Raw genomic sequence first — 20,210 nt, 5'->3', positions numbered from 1 at the left:
AGTCATTTCATAATTATGTGTAGAAAAATCTTGGCCCTGAAGATAGATTTTTAGCGATTGTTCGAAAAAGAGACCAATACTCTCATAAAAGTATCAAATTCAAACATGTGTAAATTAAAATACAAATTGAATAAACTTCTATTTTAAATCCCGGCGTGTACAATAGAAGAAACAAGACACTCTACTTCTTCCAAACCGAACCACTTAAGCTATCTTCGCTTTGATTTTATTTTGAATAGTTGTAGGTGGTGGTGTGTGTTCGACACACGTTGCTGTCACATTTTTCTGGCGTGTGATTTAAAGATAAGCACGTGCGTCTGGGATTAGTACATTGTTTTATTATTTTTTCCTCCGTTCGCGCGCTTGCTTGGGAGCCAAAAGGAATCTGTGGTTCGTTATGGAGGATATTTTTAAGCGGCCCGCGGCAAACACAACATGCAGAGTCGACCTGTCAAAAATCAAATTAATTACCAGTAGGAATTTCTCACACCTCTCGCACGCCGCGCCCATTTTTACCCATCACATTAGTTAATGGTAGCAAAATGAATTGATTCCGCGCCGCTGGGAAATCTTGGCTTTCAAAAACGAAACGCAATTATGCTAAACTTGATCTCCAGCCGGTTGTTAATATATAATCAGTGCAATTTTCGCTTCAATCTTGTGGGAGTATAAAACTCTCGCTCTCCTTTCACCTTCACATATTTCTGCTTATCATAAAACGTTACCACCATTCCGCCGACGCCGAATTATTATCGAGAACAGCTGTGATAGGGCGATGGAGAAATAAAGCCAATGCACGTCATCGCGTCAATATCTTGGCTCTTTCTGTCTTATCAGGCAATTAAGTTCGCTTCCCCGACCACAGCCATAGTCGCATTAGCGCAGATCACGCACTAACCCGAAATCGTTCCAGAATCTGCGTGAAAATGTGCTACCCGCCCTTTCCGAACGGAAGAAGTTTTTTCTAACCTTTTCCTCTTTTCTAATTGCAGGCAGCTCTGTGAGTAGGCAACCATGGAGCAGCGAGATTTACGAAGAGCAGCAACAATACCTCCCAAAGCACCCGTCGTGACCACTGCACCGAACCATGTCGACCTCGACTAACAGTAAGTACATTCGTTTCTTTTATTGCCGCACCACTTTTCCGAGTCCTCTTGTTTCCTCCGCAGCGACCAGCAGCTTCTCATTAAACTTTTATTGTCCGTTCGCTCCTTTGGTTTAGCTGTTCCCTAGGAGAGAAATATTTTTACACTCCCGGCTCTAGATCATTTTACTGCCTGGCCCAGTGTCTTTTTTTGTCATGAAACACAAACGGTCGCATTATGTCGAGTTTCCTTTGTCAAAATTGTTGTATGTGTATGTTTTGCTTCTGGCGAACTCTGAAACACTGTCAAAACATAACGGCATGCTAAATGGAAGGCATCTCTGAAGGTAAATGCATTCATGAATTGGTCAATCCTCCTGTGGTTTTCGTTAGCTCCAATGAAAATAAATAATAAAATCCTAACAGTTTTGGTTACTACTTCAAACAGTTCAAAGTATCTCAAACTGTTTATTTATTTATCGTTTTTTATGTGTTTGTTTTCTCACCACTAAAATTTTTCCGCTACCAACAGTAAACAATTTCACTTCCTTCTAATGGTATTCATTCGTATGTTGCTAAATACATACAACAATTTTTTAAGAGGCCCAAAAGTTAAAAAAATAAGTTCATTGTTGTGGAAATATTTTTGAAAACTGCGCTCTTGCTCTGAAGATTTGACTTAATTTGGCGGATTTTGCAGACACCAACATGAAGGCGTGTTTTTCGCTGTCTTCCCTGCACCCAGACCACTCGCCTGGACAGAACACCAGTCCCGGCCACGCACAGAGAGTGGACACACAACGACTCTATCACAGCTTGACCAAACGACCGAAGTGAGCTGAGAATTTATTTTAAAGAAATTTGGTTGCTGACAAAATCGTGATTTCAGGAGGCCTTGGAATGAAAATGCCGGACTCGAAAGCCCGGTTGGATCGAAAGACGAATTTTGGGCGGCCCTCCAGCCTAATTACAACTACCTTATGGGACGCCAGCTCATTGACTCTTGCTGTCAGGTAATTATGGCTAACGCTTCAGCTCAAATTAGGCGTCCACTCAAACAACGCTGTCATCTGTTTACTTTTTGTCACAGAGCTTTAGTTGAAGCCTCTGTAGCATTACCTCCTCAATTTCCCAGAAGTTATTTCATGTTTTCTATAAGCAACATGAACTGAGTCATGTATTTCTAACAATATTTGTCTATTGTAAATATGCATCTTACACTGTTAATTCTGTGAGAGCCTACTCAAACTGAAACGCAATTTGTCATGGATAATTTTTTGGCCGTATTTGTATTAGTTAATCTCTTGAGGGTATTTTCACTGTTATTTAATGACGTTGGAAAAGATATGATAATTCTAAGTATGCATTGTGGATTTGCGTTCTGATATTGAAAACTTTTACTGTCTTGTCTTTGTTATCATTGAGCCCCTCTCAAAGATGCGTCAAAATTGGCCATCAAATTCTTTTACTATCTAAACTAAATTTCAAACATGACATAATTCATTTGAAAATTTTTCCTTTTTGATAAGATCAGTACAGCTCATATTTCACACTTTTTCCTTATTGCAACATACTTATTTACCTGCTAAAATGTCACACATTTGGAAGTAAACAATGGAGAAAGAGGGAACAATGGAAAGTTAAACATGACCATCAGAAAATTCTAAAAATACAGTCGCCAAATATTTTGATTTCTACCATTTTCTTTCATTTAGTTAGGACTGGGCCGAATTTTAAATATTTAATTAATTAGGCAATTGAACACACAATAAAAGTAATACAAAATTTGAACTGTCAATTTAATTTAATAATTTGTAGTGAGCTTCATTGCGAAATTGCGATTTATTCAATTTTCTTCTCAGGAAAGACTTGTTGAGTGGTCCTGATTAATTATAATTTGTTGATGATTGCGCGACCCTGGTCAAAAAAATCTCCCTCGCAGACTTGATTAATAAATTAGTTAGGCTCTTTGATGCAACCTGCATCACCGATTATATTATCGTAAAATAGTCATACCTTTTGGATATGATAGTTCAAACTCATATTTCACACTTATACCTTATTGCAACTTCTTCACTCATGAATATATCACACATTTTGAAAAAAAAGTTGAGACAAGGAAAATATGGATAGAAAACGTGTATGCAAGATATGTTTATTTATGCGCCATAGTAAAAATATCTAAGAGTGTAAAGCTTGTTTATAAACTTTCATGTAGATTAATTCAAAGGCAAGTAATAGTTAGCCCATATGGGGGACGCGTTCTTTGTCCTAAAATGGTTCTTTGGAATTTGTCTGAAAGAAATTTGAACTTTCCGCATACATGCAAAACTAACAAAATGCTATTATGGAAGATTCTACTGTCAGCTCACGAAGAAAGCTGAAAATTGTCCATCAAACCAAACTTTTTAAACCGCTTGAAGTCAGTAGATTGATTATGATTTGGTTAATAACTATTTAGTTGCCTCAAGGGCATGTCAATTAGAAAGAAGATTAACAAACTAAAAAGGTAGAATATCTCGTTTAAGATCCCTCCATTCAGCGTTATACTAGCAATCTTGATGACAAAGATATCACTTAAAGTTTCTTGAAAGAGCCTCAAAAAGAGGACATAAAAGCACCACCAACAGATTTCGATCTTAAGATCTTTAAAATTGATTCCAGATAATGACGCTGAGATGTAATACAACGAATCATTTTGAATTTAAGTTAATTCAAACTATAGAGCTTGAGCATCTCTAATTAAAACTATAATGTTGACACTAAATTTCTTAATAGGTATTTTGGATTCTGTAGTACAAATTTACTTCATTATGATAATTTCTAATGCCCACCAAATCCTAAACACCTATTTTGCACAAATTCCATTCATACAAAATCCGACCAGACTAGTACATAAATAAATTGCATCACAAAAATCACACTAAAAATAAATCTTGCAGTCACATACGCCTTACAGAGGGAGGGAAACTGTGCCGCCATACAGTCTTTCAGTGCGGGTGGTATAATGTTATCGTTCATTACTTACACGGCGCAAAAGTAATGATTTTTCTGAGATCGGTGCGCTGCAACCTGGAACGCAGTGGGTCGTCGCCACAAACTAAATACTTTTTATTCTTAATTTTCAAGAATATTAAAAGAAATGCATATCGCAAATATGAAATCGTAGGTACTAAATGATGCAAAAATTATTACTTTGCCTCACTGAATGTGAGCTGAAAATACCTGGCTTTTATTAACATTGAAAAATATTGATAATTTAACAAATATTAAATTATGAATCAAGCATTAGCCAAGTGTTTTTAAACCATCCAATTTTGTGTAACAATTTAAATGTTTTCCTATATCCGTTTGAAGTAAATGCGTCAACAAAATTTCATTAGTTTTTTTTTTCAAATATACTGCATTAATGTGTGACCACTAGTTAGCATCGCAGTTTTACTTATATTATGCCCTTTTTGCAGGAGTTGCTAGCAAACAGTAGCCAGCATTCTCCTATGAGCGTATCAGCAGAGTCGTCATGCAATGAAATCACCTCTCAGCCAGCGATTGCTTCCAGCCCTATCTCCGGTAAGAGTTTTAGCTTAAAAATATCATAAAAATACGGAAAATTTTACACAACAACAATACTGAGATGAAATTATTTTTATAGGCTTGTTATTTTGGGCAAAGAGCACTCTGTGTATGTATTTTAGTTTAAAAATATCAAAGTTTGTCTGATTAATTGATTAATTTTGGCACGTGAAACGTTGTCAATATGTTTGAAACCTTTACTCTGCTGCAGACGTAGAGACAGAGCTTGGAGGCATAAAGCAGTGGCTGAACGAAGCTGAAGAAAAACTTGGACCCGGTGTAACAGAATGCAGGAGCATTCTCGGCAAAGAGACCTTGCCACAAGGCACTCCATTCGCCCTGAGAAAGGATGCAAAACTATTTGAGCACAAGGTAGGCAACCTTTTATTTTATTACTTCCTTTTTTCGCCTGTTTATAAATTTATGGTGGTGAAAAACCTTTGCCATTTTTTTTTAATTTTTTCTTATTTTATTTTATTATTAACTTTTGTTTTTGATAAAAAATTTAAAAAGTATTCGGCTTGCAATATCTTTATTTCTTTATGCGGCGAGTGGTGGCGCTCGAATCAGGTGCAGTGGTGTCGTGACTCAACGCTTGTAAGCGCGCGAACCAGGTGTCGTGGTGGTTGCAGTCGGCGAACGAGACTTTAATATTAAAAAGTCATGCATTCATTCGCTCACGGCTCACGACTTTTTGCTTTAACTGCAGAGCGCTGAGCGGCGTGGAAAATTGAAATTGCTTTGGTTGCCAAAGCAACGATCAAACAAGAGGGTGGGAAGATGAGATCATTTATAGCCATTTGCAAGATAAGATAAAAACGCTATTTCGCCAATCTTGTTATTATATGAATGTGATCCCAATTTTTTCATCGGTGTAAATATAAAAGGACACTCACTTCATGCATCCTGCCTTGCGTAAATCGATAAAATTGAAATTATTATCATTGCCAGATGTGAGGATAAGCCTAAGTTTTTTGCTCTTAGTGACAACGACAACATTCGTGAGTTCCTTTTATGCGGCAGAACGGGACAGGTTTATGAAAAAACGATTCAAGACGCAGTTTCACTCTCCAAAGTTTCCCATTTCATTATATTTTCCCTGCCAGAAAGTGCATCACGCGATTGTCCCGCGGCCGGGATGTTTCGCCGTGCGTCTAATAAACGAGATTCGACGAGTGAAGTACGCGCCGAGCGAGCGTGGCCATAAAATTGACTGCGCGGCAATTGATTGTCATGCGACCAATAAAATGGAACTTAACTCTCTTTGTCCGCATTTGCATGGCATCGGGGTACCGCTATTTGGTCGGAAAAACGAGGAAAGCGATCACGAAACGCTGCGTGCGTGCCAGCTGCAGACATGCACACACAAAACTTAGTTACAACTTTTTCATCTGTGCGGACACAAAGGAGTTGTTAAAATACAACGTCGACTCGCTTAATAACACGACATTTTATTACAAGCAGCAGCTGTGTGATAAAAATTATTTAAAAGAAGTCTGTATATCATAGCCAGAGACTGGATGTCGGTTCAGGTTGAATTTCTGGTCTTTTTCTCCAACTAGTTCTCAGAGATCAAAAGTAAATTGACGATTTACTCCATAATTCATGAAAATAATTTTTGCTCTGGTCGTCGTGACCGTAAATGTCCGCGAAAATTATAATATAATTGAAATCAGCCACGAAAAAATACCATAAAACTATAGCCTGAAACCTGGATTTCGATTTGCTGCTTCTATTTCTATTTTTGTTTCTCTCTGTGGAAGCAAGTTATTATTGTTTTTTTAACCTCTTCTCAGCACATCCCATTGGGCTATGAGCTTACCAGGTCCCAATTACACCGCCAAGCGGAAAACACGGTGCTCAAGTGGCCGCAGAGGAGCTTGGGCCCAATGTGGCCATCTTTTTGCCTCCTCGCACTGAGGTCTTTGATTGAAACGCCAGACATTTGTCCTTAAAGCCGCTGGAAAGGTGCGAAAACCAGCAAGAAGTGGCGAGTCGGCGCCGGTGCGCCTCCAAACCCATTGAACTATTTGAGCATTTCAAGTCACTAAAAAAAACACCTTTGGCCATTTCTGACATTGAGCATCCAGTATAGATCCCGAACAGCTCAAATATCTCCCATTTCTTTTAAACTCCTGAGAATGCCTTACTGATGCGAGCCAACGGGCGTGTTATTCAAAAAACAATTTAATCAATCAACCATTTTCTTGCTATAGAGCCAACAATGCAAATTTGTAACATTGTGCTGCAAATATCCAGCTTGAATTTAACGTTTTCACTCGAAGCAACTTCCGAGATTTAAATTCAATACTGCTCGCAGTGCCGCTTGCAGGGTTTCTTTCTCAGCAAAGTGGATCCGCCTCGCGAGCATTTCTCTCTCGCAAGCTGCTGAAATTTCCAAAGTTTGCAGATGCATCCAGGCGAAGATTGTACGGCTGCTTTCAAGTATCTGCTGACTCTTTGAGCCAAGCTTATAATCCCGCCGAGTGGCGTTTTGTTTTTCCGCGTGAAAGAAGTGGTCTGCGCTGTGCGGCCAACCCGTTTACGATTTTTTTCACGCGACAACACACAAGTGGACGAAACCGCAGGCAACGCTGTGTATAGCAATAATGCGATATCAATCGAAACGGGCGAGGATTTCCTCCTGCACACAAAAAACTTTCAACGAGAGTTTGTGTGTAAAAATTTTCTCTGCGCGCGCCACACTAAAGCAAACATCCGAATCGTCGATTTGCGCGAGGTGAAAACAATGCGGTCGCCCGGCCGTCATGGCCCGTGACTCCGCGCAATTAGCGATTAAATTTCGAGCGGCCGTCGGGTGAGGCTGCCGCCAATTTCCTTTTTATTGCAAACTTTCGATCCGCCGGCGAATCGATACTCTTTTAATTTGAAATCCCGAGAGCAGCTTCTCCAAGACAACATCCGTCGAATTATGTGCTCAAACTCCCCTTGAGCAGCCGAGCCTAATTGAGTTTCCTCGCTGCGTTTGCTCACATCCGCAGTTTCCGATAGAAAGACGATAATGCGTGTGTTTGTTTTTCACTTTTACTCAAGCGTGTAATTTACATGCGGACAATCCTCTTTCTCCTTGGGACTCTTACCCTGGCTAAAAGTAAACAATATTCACGTAGTTGACAACTTCCGGCGAAGCACTTCTTAAACTGTAAGAAGTGGATTGGCGAGTAAACCTTTTAAAAAACGTTTAGTTTGAGTTTTACAAATGCTAACATGAAAAGACTTTCTATCCAAATGAGATTTTGGTAATTCAGAAAATAATCATTTTCCTGTCAATTTTAACAATATAAAGTAGATATACCGCATCCTATAGCATCGCAAACGAAAACGAGAAATAAAATATCTAGAACGACCATAAATATTGTGGTACATATCTAGCAAGCACGGAAATGAGCTGGAAAAATATTGAATATTCTTTCAACAACCTGACTAAAAAAATGCTGTGTGGGTATTGAATACTCATAAGCTAGACTTTGGTGCAGCATGCGAGAGAGATTTTGGTTGATTCAACAAGAATTTGAGCAAATTACAGCAAATAGTCAGATTTTGAGTACTTAAATGTATTCTTACGTTGGTAAAATAGGTTTGGATTTTTTTCACCGTGTACATTATTATCATTTAAATTATATTTATTGCGAAATCGCAATTTATTTACGTTTTGATTAGTGGTCCTGATTAATTCCAATTTGCTGGTGATTGCGCGAACCCGGTCAGATCTCCCAAGCAGACTTAAATAATAAATTAATTAGTCCAGTTGATGCAACCTGCATCACCTATGAAATTATGCATGCTGTGTGTGAACTACTGGTTGAGCGATGTAATCCAGCACACGCAGCGCGCGCTGCATTGTCTTGAGCGCATTACGCGGTTTCACTTTCCATCTTTCGGTTTTGAAATGCCATAAAACCCGAGTCGCCGCTTATTATAATTTTCTGTTGTTTTTCACACGCGAGTTGTTCCGTATGAAAATGAGATTTTCGCGTGCAGGCTACTTCTCTCCTCTTTCGCGCGATTTCGCAAAAAGAAATGTGCCGCTGGTGCTTTGCAGTGCCTTAAAGTGTGACACTGTGCGAGAAAATTTGCTCAATACACCTGTTTCTTCAGCTCGCAGAAACAACCGCTCTCTCTCTTTCTCAGTTGTGCACGCTGCTCTTCTATTTGCAATCAATTAACGTGCAACAAATTAATCACGAATCGCTGCTTTCTCGATTAATCACATCGGTGTTTGCCTATCGGAATGCCTGTGGATCATTCGTCGCGTCGCGTTCACTCACGCAGATCGTTTCCCGTACCTTTCAAAACAAACAAGTCGGGAATTTGCGTCAACGTGTGGAAAATAAAAACACTTTGGAGCACCACTCAAAAGGTGACGTGCCTGCATCCTCATTCGAAGCTGCGTTTTATGTTTTTGTCGAAAGATCTTCTCGTCGCTTCGAACAATATCCAAAGAGGCAGCCCACCTCTGGGAATCCCATAAATAAACAAACTCGCTTTAAAGTGCTATAAGCCCGGCGATGGCGTCAGCTGCATGCTTTTCGGCAGCGAAGGGGTGAGAGAGTGCGTGACCGTGGCATTCGTCCCAACGATTATTAATATCATTATTGTGGACAATTTCCGAAACCAGCCTCCCCGTAAAACATAATAGTGCCGCGTGCATTCTGGGAACCAATTTTTTTGTTCCGAGTCACGTGTGCGCGGGCGAGTTGGCGCCTCGAAATTGGATCAGATTTGTGTCTGTGTGCGCCCGAAAGACGTGCCATGTTTTCGCATGTGCCGTGTGTCTAAGCTGATTAGCGCATGTCTCTTTAAAAGTCATACGCCTCACGTGTCGCTCCACTCAAACACCGAATACGCACTGTTCAAAGCCCTCCAATTGAGTCGGTGACCGCAGAGCCGCCCACGCAAGTGACGAATCCGAAACTTTTGCCATTTGGAGTGAAAATTGCAAGCGTTGAAGTTTCGCGGAGAGAGTCGGAGAGTTTCGAAAACCAGCACAAAGGAGCGCGACCCCGAGGAATAAACTGGAAGAAATCGTAGAAAAACGTGACCTCCACCATTTTCAATTAAATAACTACTTTTCCAGCAGCAGCACCGGAAGAGTTTTCACCGATTCGTTACGGCATAGTTAGCCAACTGCAGCCGTGTTGATGGTGATGCACGTAAAATGCCGAAGCCACGGCGAGTGCAGTAATTGCTGTTGATAATTCACCAGCAAAGGCCTTGGTCGATCGGGCCGAATCTCTATAAGGCTAATAGGCCTCAAGGCGAACAGAATGTATATACCAAATCGGGCAGGGAAGGAACGAGCGGCGGTTCCCGGTGCGAGTAGCGAAGTGGAGCGCGCGGCGTGCGTTGAACCCGAATATCCAATTGACAAAAAAGAGCCACGGGAATGTAATTTCCTATCTGACAGGGTGTGGAATCGAAAGGAATCAACGGCACAAACGTACGTCAACTGATGCGTCGAGCTTTTCCCCTTTGATTTTTACTTTCCGTGTTAATATCTCGGGCGAACCCCAAATTCTGTTATGACAATCTGACGTGATCGAATTACACACAACAAATTTCGGCCTTCATTTTGATAATCGCGTCATTCACGTGCACTTAGTCTTGTCATGACTCTACGTGCAGTTATTTTTAATAGTCCCAAGGTGAGCTCTTTTGTCAATCGCTGATTTTCGCCAAGTCGAGCGGATCGAATTACTCCTTTGATTTCACGCAGACCATGTGTCTCAAACTGCCTTTTTCTGGCATCATGAGCTATGAATTTTTATTTTTGTATTCGTTGGAACCCACTTGTGAGATCAAGATGTAAGTTTGTGGCTTTGAGCACCTCGCGTCTCCCTGCCTCAAATAAGTGGAGAACGATTTCTTTGAGACGCGTAATCTCGCGGGAGATATGCGGGCAACATGCCTGAAACTTGCTTTTGCTTTGCTCTCAGAGAGGAACACGAACGTGATGACACGTAAATGGACCTTTTCTGTGCGGTGCAGTTGGGTGCTGCCGTCAAAGTGCGAGCTACGCCTCATCCAAATCGAGTGATTAAAAATACCAACGCAATGCAATTTGTCACAGGCCATAAATTAAATTCAAAAAGGCCAACTCCATGGGGCTGGTTCAAAATCAATTTGTCCCAACGTAATTTAATTAACTCTGATGACGCTAATCCTATGCTTATCATGCCAAAATCAAATTCCGCATTCGCCTTCGTTTAAATCCGCTCATCAATCATGCGCTCGCACACGCGAAAAGCAAATTTAATTCTGCAGCACACGAAACGAGCCCTGGAAACAAAAGCAACGGCGCACCTGCCGTAGCGGCCGATCGATCGGCTCGAGACTGACTTTTGATCGGCCGGCTTATTTAATTTTCCACTGCTCGCGTAATTATTATATATTTTCGCACACACCACCACCACCGTCCGACGTCTGCTGCCCCGAGAGTCGAGCAGTTTGGGTTACCTCATTGCAGCCGAGAGGCCTGACTGGTTTTTTAAGCAGAAACACGGCTGGCTGGCTAGCTCCCTTCCCCCGCCATCGCGCGCTCGGCAGACAAGCCGCCGAGCTGAGCAAACGGAGTGAAGTGGCCCCAAACTGGCAGTCAGTCGGCCTCCGTTCACCGTCGGTTGTGGGTGCCTATCGTCACTCTGCGGCAAGCTTGTGCCGCCGACCTCGTTTTTGCTCACCTCGCAATTAACTTTTATCAGTTGCTGGATATCTTGCTTCTTTGCCGGCCACTTGCTCTAGACCCGCTCAAGTTCGCAATTATTTTTGCAGGTACGTGCCCCTGATACTTTTGTTTCTTAACAATTATCCCGTTGAAATTTTTTAAAGTTTCACAACCGTCGAGAGCTTTAAAACCAGAAGGTGAAGAAGTTTGATTCACGTTCTAATTAAGTGTCTCCTTTCTAACAAAGCACCTTGTATGTCATCACTTTTGGTGCCACTAAACTTATCCATTCGTTAGATTTTGGAGTTGAAACCAAACAGGATGGAAGTGTGCTCGTTTTAAGCATGGTAACGTCGTTCGATCGGCGCCCGTCTGGAGTGATTTACTCTCAAAATACCTCCTTCTCGGCGTCTCAGTGCTATATCGCTGGAATAATCCCTTCACAAACAAAGCAGCCCTTGAAATCACTCCTGTCTTCAGAAAGGCTTAACAATCGACACAAAGGATTAGCGCTTTTGTGTTCGCGGAAAACTCGAGATTTTATAAATCCCCATGCTATTCTCCGCCACTTTTATTGTTTTCGCTGCGAACCATCAGCGAGTCACGCACTCGAATCCAATTATATATTTATCCGGAGCGATACTTTATTGATGAATATCGAGCTGGGCAGTTGCATCACTGGAAAAAAAAATACGGGCATTACAGCACCTAATGATGCGCGATTCCGCCGGCGTGGAATTAAAAAAGGCGCACGTTCGCCAGTGCTGGCAAATTGGCCAATTTGCAAGCAGCGCGCGGTTGGCTAGTTAGCGCTGCAAAAGCCAGAGCACGACAAAACACTTTTATGGTGATGCAACTCTCTCGCATTGTTTTCGCTGGATGCAGGGCTGGAAAAGATCTATCGCACCTGCGAAACAAAAAGCGGCGGCTAGTGTGTTGGAAAGGAGGATCGCCGCTCGGCTTATTTGGCGACGCGAGAGAGAAACGAAGAGAAAGAGAAAAAGAAAAGAGAGTCTGCTCGCTTGCCAGGGATGCTGCGGCCGGCTGCGGGTGAAAAGACGACCTTGCATGCCGGCCACATGCCCATTTTTGGTGGGCAGGTTCGTTGCAGCGTGTGTGCCTGCCTGCCTGCCGCAAGACCTACATAGCCACTATCGAATGCGTATTTTCGTTCCACATTGTGCTTTCAAAAAAGCAGGTGAGCGAGGGCTCTTTAATCGACCCTCGCGCGCACTTCCTGATAATTTGGCCCGCGCGCACATGTTTTGGCTCGCGGCAGATGCAATTTATTTGCCGCATGTCGTCGGCTCAACGAGGGCATTGTATTGTTGCTGAGCGCATTTTAAATCGAATTTGCTCGCATTTTGCAATGTTATCCGCGCGGAGGCCGGTGAAAGGGGCGTGAACCCTTGAACTGCTCTCGGCTGAATTGTGAATTTGTACTGCATGCCTCTCAACCGCAGAATTAAGGCGGGATGCGAATTCGCCTACGTAATCGTCTCGTTTTGTCGGCGCATAATTGAATTGCGTGCAGAAATCCACCAAATTCCAGCCTCGTCACGATCATGCGAATCGCTTTTTGCAGTAATTTCGTCTTTCAAAAGCTCACCAAAACCGCCACATCACGCGTCGATTTGTTTTTCTCGTAATCACCACCGTTGCAGCACATAAATCTGGGTGTATTCGAGTGTTCTACTCGTTAAGATTGAAAGATTGACGACCTTTTACCGCTCACTATATTGAAAGCTGACACCTTGAACCTTAACCCTACAGGCTCAGGCTGTGTGTGCAGTGTATCCTAAAAATTATTTTCGCGTTGCGTCGTCGCCGACACAATGAGCCACTTCCTCTTCTCGGCTTTTAATTTTTTCTCTCTATCTCTCTCTCTCTCTCTCTCTCTCTCTCTCTCTCTCTCTCTCTCTCTCTCTCTCTCTCTCTCTCTCTCTCTCTCTCTCTCTTTCTCGCCCTGAGTTTTTTTTTGTATTCATGTGCGGACGCGCGCAGAATTGATTAGCGCTCGCATCACCAGCTAAAAATATCACCACTTAAGTGCTTTTTGCCGACGGATGGTCAGTGCGTACCGAGGAAACGCGCAGCTTCCTTCCTTCCTCACAGGATGATGAGTAATGAGCATTATTCTACTTCCAGCCTCTGCTCATAATTATTTATTCGCACCTACGAATGCCCGTCGTGCGAGATTTGTGGGTCTTTTTCTCCAGAAACGGGCTCATTGTTATGCCCAGCCTGATTTGAATAATCAGTGGAAGGCACCGCTCGACTTTCCCTTTTGCATTCGACTCCAAACAGTGATTAACTCGTTGATGTGGGAGCTGTGCTCCGGGGTCCCCCTATAATATTGAAAAGGCACGCTTGATTGTCACACAAACAGAATGAGATGCCCTCATGCTGCCGCTTATGTAATTTCCAAATAATTCCGGCACCATCGCGTCCATTCTGTCCCGATTCACTTTCGTGGAGCGCCCACAAAAGAAAATAAAAGCGACTTAAAAGGATTCTCGGGGGCAAATGACGTGTTTATTCCAATTCAGAGCTTTCGTCTTTCGTCAGCTTGTGTCGCGTTTTGTTTTATTCGATTATTTTATTCCGTTTCACAAGAACCTTGATGAAATAGCTTCTATAAACACAGGGCGCTTGCAGCAAGCTCATAAAAACTGAAGCCCTTTAACTCTCGTCTCAGCTTGATTTTGTTTTCTTGATTAGCACCGAAGCTGTTCACACAGAAGTCTTAATAAGAGAACAAGAAAACTCACCTCGCAGGACACCTGCAATTTGCAAAATCCTTCGCTGCCGGATTATTTTTATAGCTCAACGCTGTCGGTTGCGTAATGCCTAAATATATGTACTGCTGCTTCGAGATAATAAAACATAATTGCTGCGGAAAAATACAGGGAGAGAAGAAGAAGAAGTAAAATTTCAGTGCGTCGTGACCGCGAGTGTACGTGGAAAGATTAAATTCTACGAGAGGACAAGAGACGGCGCGATTACTCTGCTGCGAGAGGAGTAAAAGAATTGCCCATCACTCGTCGCTCGACTGAAATGACGTAACGCGCGCACTTTGAGATAGAGATCTCAACAAGCCTCTCGCACGCCAGCCGATCAAACTCTCGTTGAGAAACAAATAAATAAAGCATGTACACTCGCCGTATACATTGGCAGAAACCAGAGCCGCTCATAATGTACGAGAGTGTGTTTGTGCGCTAACGGTGTGACCGCCGAGAAAAATCAATCATTGTTGAGGCTGCTGCTCTCTTGACATTCGAATTCGCTCGATGGCGTACTTGATTTTTTATGAACTCTTTCTTGGCTCGGCGTAAATTCACGATTTCCCGGAAACCTCATGCCGCTCTCGTGCTCCGATATGAGCCGCCGAGCTCTCGGTACGTCTTATATATTTGAAAGTTGCTCGGCATTTGATATAAATTGCACGTCAGGCAATAAATTTCAGAGTCTGACTGCTGCCTGATTTCTGCGCGCATGAGTTTCCGGTTTCTAATTAAGCGAAAAGGGTGTGCACGCTTCGGATCTGCCAAACTCGGTATAATGGCTCTCTCGGCGGGGGTGATTCACGGAACATGAGGGTTGATTAGCATTTCGTGGCTCTATTTTCGCGTTGTAACGGGACAGGTGCTCTCCTTTGTAGCCGGAACATAAATCAGATATTTGTCAATGTGGCCGTGCGCGGGCACCGACTGACACCGAAAATCGCTTTATGCAACGCAACTCTTTGTCGCAGCGCAAAAAGCATAATAACAGCTTTTGAGCCGTGGGGAGTCGTTTTTTGATTGCTCCAAATCGCGAACAAAAACCCCAGAGACGTGAGTCACACGCGCTCACAAACCAGAGAAAATTCAAATTATGTTTTGATTCCGTGAAGCAGCCACGCAGATGTGAATAAATCAATTTGTTTTGAAGCCTCTTAAATTGTTTAATAAATCCAAAGAGGGCACTGAACGCTGTTCTCTCTTTCGCTCCAAACGTTGTTTTGATATACATATATTGAAGTAAGCCTGTGTCAGAGAAAAGTCCGATCTTTAGACTGCATTAGAGTGGAAACGCCGTAAAAAGTGAATTCCAGTTGCTCTCACTCGTGATTGTTGTCTCTGAGAGAGACGAAAATAAAATCCAGTAAATATTTCTTTCGCTCTGCAGGGGACCCATGTTGGGTTCTTAACTGAACTTATTGCTGTGCATCCCCATCAACCTTTTTATCTTGACGGGAGCACTGAGTGATTGGGGTGACTGAGGTCAGCTACGACGTGCACCTCCTATCCATATCTCACCCGACACCAGAGATCCTCTCTCATCCGGCTGGCCTGTCATTTCGGTGGAATATAATTCCTCAGTGAGCTGACTTCCTTTTACATGCCGCGGGGACTCATTTCCATATACAGTAGACTTGAAACGAGTTGTTCCTTTTTTTTAATGAATTCTTAGAGGTTAAACCGTGGTTAAAGAGCCCAGGCAGGAACGAGAAGCACCTTTTCTTTCTCCAAGCCGCCGACTGAGAGAATAAAGAAAGTCCCTACTCGAAAATATAATTTATTTCACTGCGTTCTCGCGCGCTGGTTCACGACTTACATGAATTTCCCGTAAAAATGAAATAAACGTTTGTACTCCAACCATTTCATTCTTTACGCTGTCGAGCGCGCATGAAATGAATTGCAGCCAATTATGGTTTTTTACAAGACTTTGTCGAAACTTTCCCTCGCCGCCGTTTATCTATCACGGGTGGCCGCGATGCGAACCCTCTCGATTAATTGCAGAAAGTGCAATCATAATTCGGTCCGTATCAACTCGAACTGCTGCATCGTCAATTAAAAGTGAAACTCGTCTCGTACGCACTAATTACATTGTCATTAGAATAAGCAAGTAACCTGTCGCTGGATAAACTAAGCACAATCCAGTAGCAATTGATCATAGAAAGTGCGTCTCACGGCGACGACAACGACGAAAGGTATTCTCGGTGTCTGTGCACAGGGCACGCCAGATCGGATGGATGCAACTGTTGGAATCGGATCGGAGCGCATTTCGACTTTTTGCCGGTGTCGCCGCGGCCGCGCGGATTCCGAGAAGCTCGACAAGGACGTTGGCCGTGCACGCGAAATCGGGCCTGCATGTGCTCTCGATCGCCTGCTCGTCGCAGTGGCATCGATTTTTCCGCCCGCGTCCGTGGTAATGACCCCGGCGGCGGGCGGAGGCGAGGACCAAGCAAGCACGAAACGTGCATTACGCGCTAATCCGACCACCCGGCGCCACTGACACTTTTAACCTGCCCGCGGCCAGGTCACCCGCGTGGTGCTCCGCTGCGCCACCGTGTTCTTATCGCACCGCCATAAAATTGTTCCCTAAATGGATTGCTGAGGACTGGCTGGAGCGCTAATGAAAATTAAGCTATCGCAGAACGTATAAATATTTATTTTCATACTCTCTAATTAGTTTTACTTTTGTTGAAAATTTCATACAGTAAATTAAACGTTAAAAAACAATGTAAATGAAAAACAAATAAAATTTGACAGAAATTTTCATCTATCTTATTTTAGAGAAAATAATGTGATGATCTATATCATTTTCTCATAAAATTGTATGTTTGAAAGAAAGAAATTATCAGACCGGCTACACGCCTTTTAATAATTAATATTTAATATAAAATAATCGAGGAGGTTGTTAGTTATCAATAATTCGTGCATTAAATTAATCAAAGATAAGGTAAACCACGATCCGAATGTTTCAAAATAACATACAGAAGTTACGTTGTATTTATATTCCCTCGCTCTTTCTCTCCTAAAACCCGACCTAAAATCGTCAGTTTCGCTTACCTTGCACAGCTGACGGATTGTCAGCCCCGTTCCCGTGACCAATCGCTAACTGGACTTTGGTTTGATAAAAAGCCCAAGTCATTTGTCATACTAGAAGCACTTTTCTCGGCTCCTACACCATTATACACTTTTTCTAATTGTTTTGCCGGCTAAATGCCATTTACTCCGGGCCGCACTTTCATATCACGTGTGTTCCAAGCGGAGAATTAAACCGGCAGATCGGTCATGCCCTATTGCACAACGGCTCGTTCGCACTTTTTTGCTGGTGGTGCTTTGAGAGCTGAAATGCTGAAAAATAGGCCTCGCTTTTGCTTAGTACGCACGGCACTAGAAAGAGAGAATTTATTCGGAGAAATGAGCATTTCCCTTGAAAGTATAATTTGCGCCGTCGCCGAGGGGTGGGCGCCTTTTTGGCATGAGAGCTTGCGCGATAAAAAAGAGTAATCATTAGATAGTGATCGGGCTCAGTCACTCAAACCCCTTTTTTCCACATAATATGCATGCGTTTCGGCGTTTCTATCTCTCCATCAGACCGCCGCACTGACGGGAATTAAACATATTTCTGGAATCGCACGCTTCCAAGTTAATTTCCACATTTCGTGAGCGGAGACAGAGGCCGGAGAACTAAAAATTGCGGTCTGCTTATTTTGTTTTGCTTTCAACCGATGTTTACCATGGAATCGTGCCCATTCCGCCTGATCGTAAAACTACTTTCTTCCATCCTATACTGCTCAAAGTTCTGTTTCGTGCGCCGACTAAGAGAATTTGGGTGTTTGCAGAAATCAAACGCGGCCGCGTGCGTCGCGCCTGATCGATTTGGCATGCTCAATTTGCGTTTCCTGCTGCGATTCGGCAAGAAAAGTGGGTCCGATTTGCCGCGGGGGTGCGCCTCGAAAATTTTACAACTGCCTCGATCTGGGTTATCGCCTTGAAACCATTCGTGCGATTTTTCTGCAGAAACGCCGATCTGATGCTTTCCCCACCGCAGTCAAATGTCACATCCTCGGCTGCGGGGTGGCTAGCTCCCATGGCCCTCCTGTACTTTCACTTCCTCCGTCCCGGGATGACCTCAGTCTCAGTGCCTGCAAAAAGAGCCATTAGCATTATTATTCGTTTATATTTTAACTACATGACTCGTGTGATGTTTTACGAAGTTGTTTTCGTACTTGAGTGCCGTGCCAGAAGCCATTTGCTTTTTTTCTTTGGCTGTTATTTGAGGTGAAACGAGCACTTTCTAATGAAGTGTGCCTTTTCGCCCGGAGATGCGTCTGCTCCGCGAGTTGACCCCCGGCGGAGGAGGCGTTCGCATTACTCATTTGCATACAAGCACACACACGCATGATTAGCATCATGTCGAACAACACAGATGATAGTCTGTGTGATCTCGTCCGGCTGCTCGTTTTCTCGACAGCCAATTTATGGCCACATTTTCAGAACAGGATCTTTAACAGCTTTTCAGCTTTTAACCTCGCGCATTGTGCGTGGTGAACTCTGAAAGTGGTTTTAGTTTTATTTCGACGCGTTCACGCTTTTATTTCAATTTTCTACAGTGAAGCCGAGAATTTCTCCTCGAGTGTAGCTTTCGTTTGGAGCTGGTTAAGTGCGTTTTAGTGGAAAATTAATAATGTTAATTGAATACAATGGAACATGGGAACAAGCTTTTGTTTTAACTCGGGATTAAAGTTTAACGAAGTTTCATTTATCGCAGACAAGTGCGAGCGCAGGATTTATAGGCGATAAACACCGACTTTCAGTTGTTAAATCCTTGTTTATGTTTTCTGGTGTCTCGTATCAGGAATTGAATCCTCTTATACACCTTACAGATGAAACGACCTTTTGATATTTACCTCTCGCCTCTGCTGACTCACATCACCTTTGCTCGGTTCTTAATTAAATTTTCTCCGCTCGGTCCAGGCTTATTATAACGCCAGAGTGGATGCATTTTCAGAGCTTCACCCGGACCCGCCCAAATCTGATTAAAAAAAGCCGACTGCATTGAAAATCAAATTCTTGCTCGGAAAGCAAAGGGTGTTGCTCCTTTCTCGCCTTGGGGCCCAACCCACACCAAAATTTGTAGAAAAGCACAAAAGAGAATTGCTGTCACCGACCTTGAGGACGACGTTATTCTTGGAATGATGGTCCCTTACCGTAATTGCCTCGGAAATCGGGCTGCTTCCGAGAACGGTTTTGCGTGCAGCGAGAAACCGAGTTCGCTTTCTGAGACGGAACATACAATATTCACGGCCCATGGGTTGTATATTATGTCCTTCCACTACAACACAGAGAGAGCATTATTTTCTCTTGTTGACTTGATGAGGTGTTGCCTGGAAAATGCTCTCGGTGTTGTTGTATGGTCAGCAAGCAAGCAAGTGCATGCAGCATGTGGTTTCAAACTCACGGGCTAAAGAGATCCAAAAAGTGGCCAGCGCATGACGGCCGTCCCGAGTTATGAAGCGGGTTTGAGTGTTCTGGCCTATGATTAAATAAATAGAACCCTAATTACGCCGCTGTCATGCTTCACAGCCACACACACAGGAGAATTCCTGTTCTATTCACACTCTGTTGTGAGCGCTTGGCTTGTGTTTTCCGAGAGCGCGCAGCTCATTACCCCAGAGAACGAGAAAAGAAAAGAAACAAAGCCAGAGAGCGGTCCCGTAATGATTATTCCACGAACATCATCTGTCCACGCAATTACCAAACCGCAAACCCCATTTAGTTATGTGTGTTCGTTCTCGCTAGCTGTTTACAGTTTGCCTAGATGAAAAAAGGCAAACGCGTTTGGCACGTTCGGCATCAAGAGAAAATGGAGCAGCCGCGAGATCGATTATGTCTTTTAGATTGTTGGCTGCGCGGTCGCAACTTATGACTCTTTTGTTTGTCGCCCTTAATCATCTTGGCCTTGTCGCTGCCGACGAGAATGAGAACTACTGATATGAGCTCAACTCGAATCTGCGGCGTAATGACCATTTCAATTGCCTCCACCTGCAGCTTACCGCCGATAAATCCTTTTTTCTCGGAATTTTTATGGCAG

General features: G+C 43.1%; 1 protein-coding gene across 9 annotated transcripts in view; it reads left to right on the top strand.

The window, feature by feature from the left end:
- Positions 1 to 20,210, top strand: part of klar (klarsicht) — a 61,852-nt gene that overhangs the window by 26,465 nt on the left and 15,177 nt on the right. For 7 of the 9 annotated variants that reach the window (XR_010574645.1, XR_010574644.1, XM_065481838.1 and 4 more), the window contains exons 2-6: positions 993 to 1,106; positions 1,785 to 1,917; positions 1,974 to 2,097; positions 4,549 to 4,654; positions 4,869 to 5,029. Coding sequence is in view for 7 of the 9 variants with exons in the window: in XM_065481838.1 (XP_065337910.1) it covers positions 1,088 to 1,106; positions 1,785 to 1,917; positions 1,974 to 2,097; positions 4,549 to 4,654; positions 4,869 to 5,029 (543 nt within the window). In the remaining 2 variants the exon portion in view is untranslated. Of the gene's footprint in view, positions 1 to 829; positions 929 to 992; positions 1,107 to 1,784; positions 1,918 to 1,973; positions 2,098 to 4,548; positions 4,655 to 4,868; positions 5,030 to 20,210 lie in introns of those variants that run through there. The other 2 variants (XM_065481835.1, XM_065481836.1) reach the window with 2 other exon arrangements.

This window comes from Cloeon dipterum, chromosome 3, assembly GCF_949628265.1.
Source record: "Cloeon dipterum chromosome 3, ieCloDipt1.1, whole genome shotgun sequence".
Classification (NCBI taxonomy): Eukaryota; Metazoa; Arthropoda; class Insecta; order Ephemeroptera; family Baetidae; genus Cloeon; species Cloeon dipterum.
Note: the sequence above shows the minus strand (reverse complement) of the source record. Positions and strands in the feature narration are given on the sequence as shown.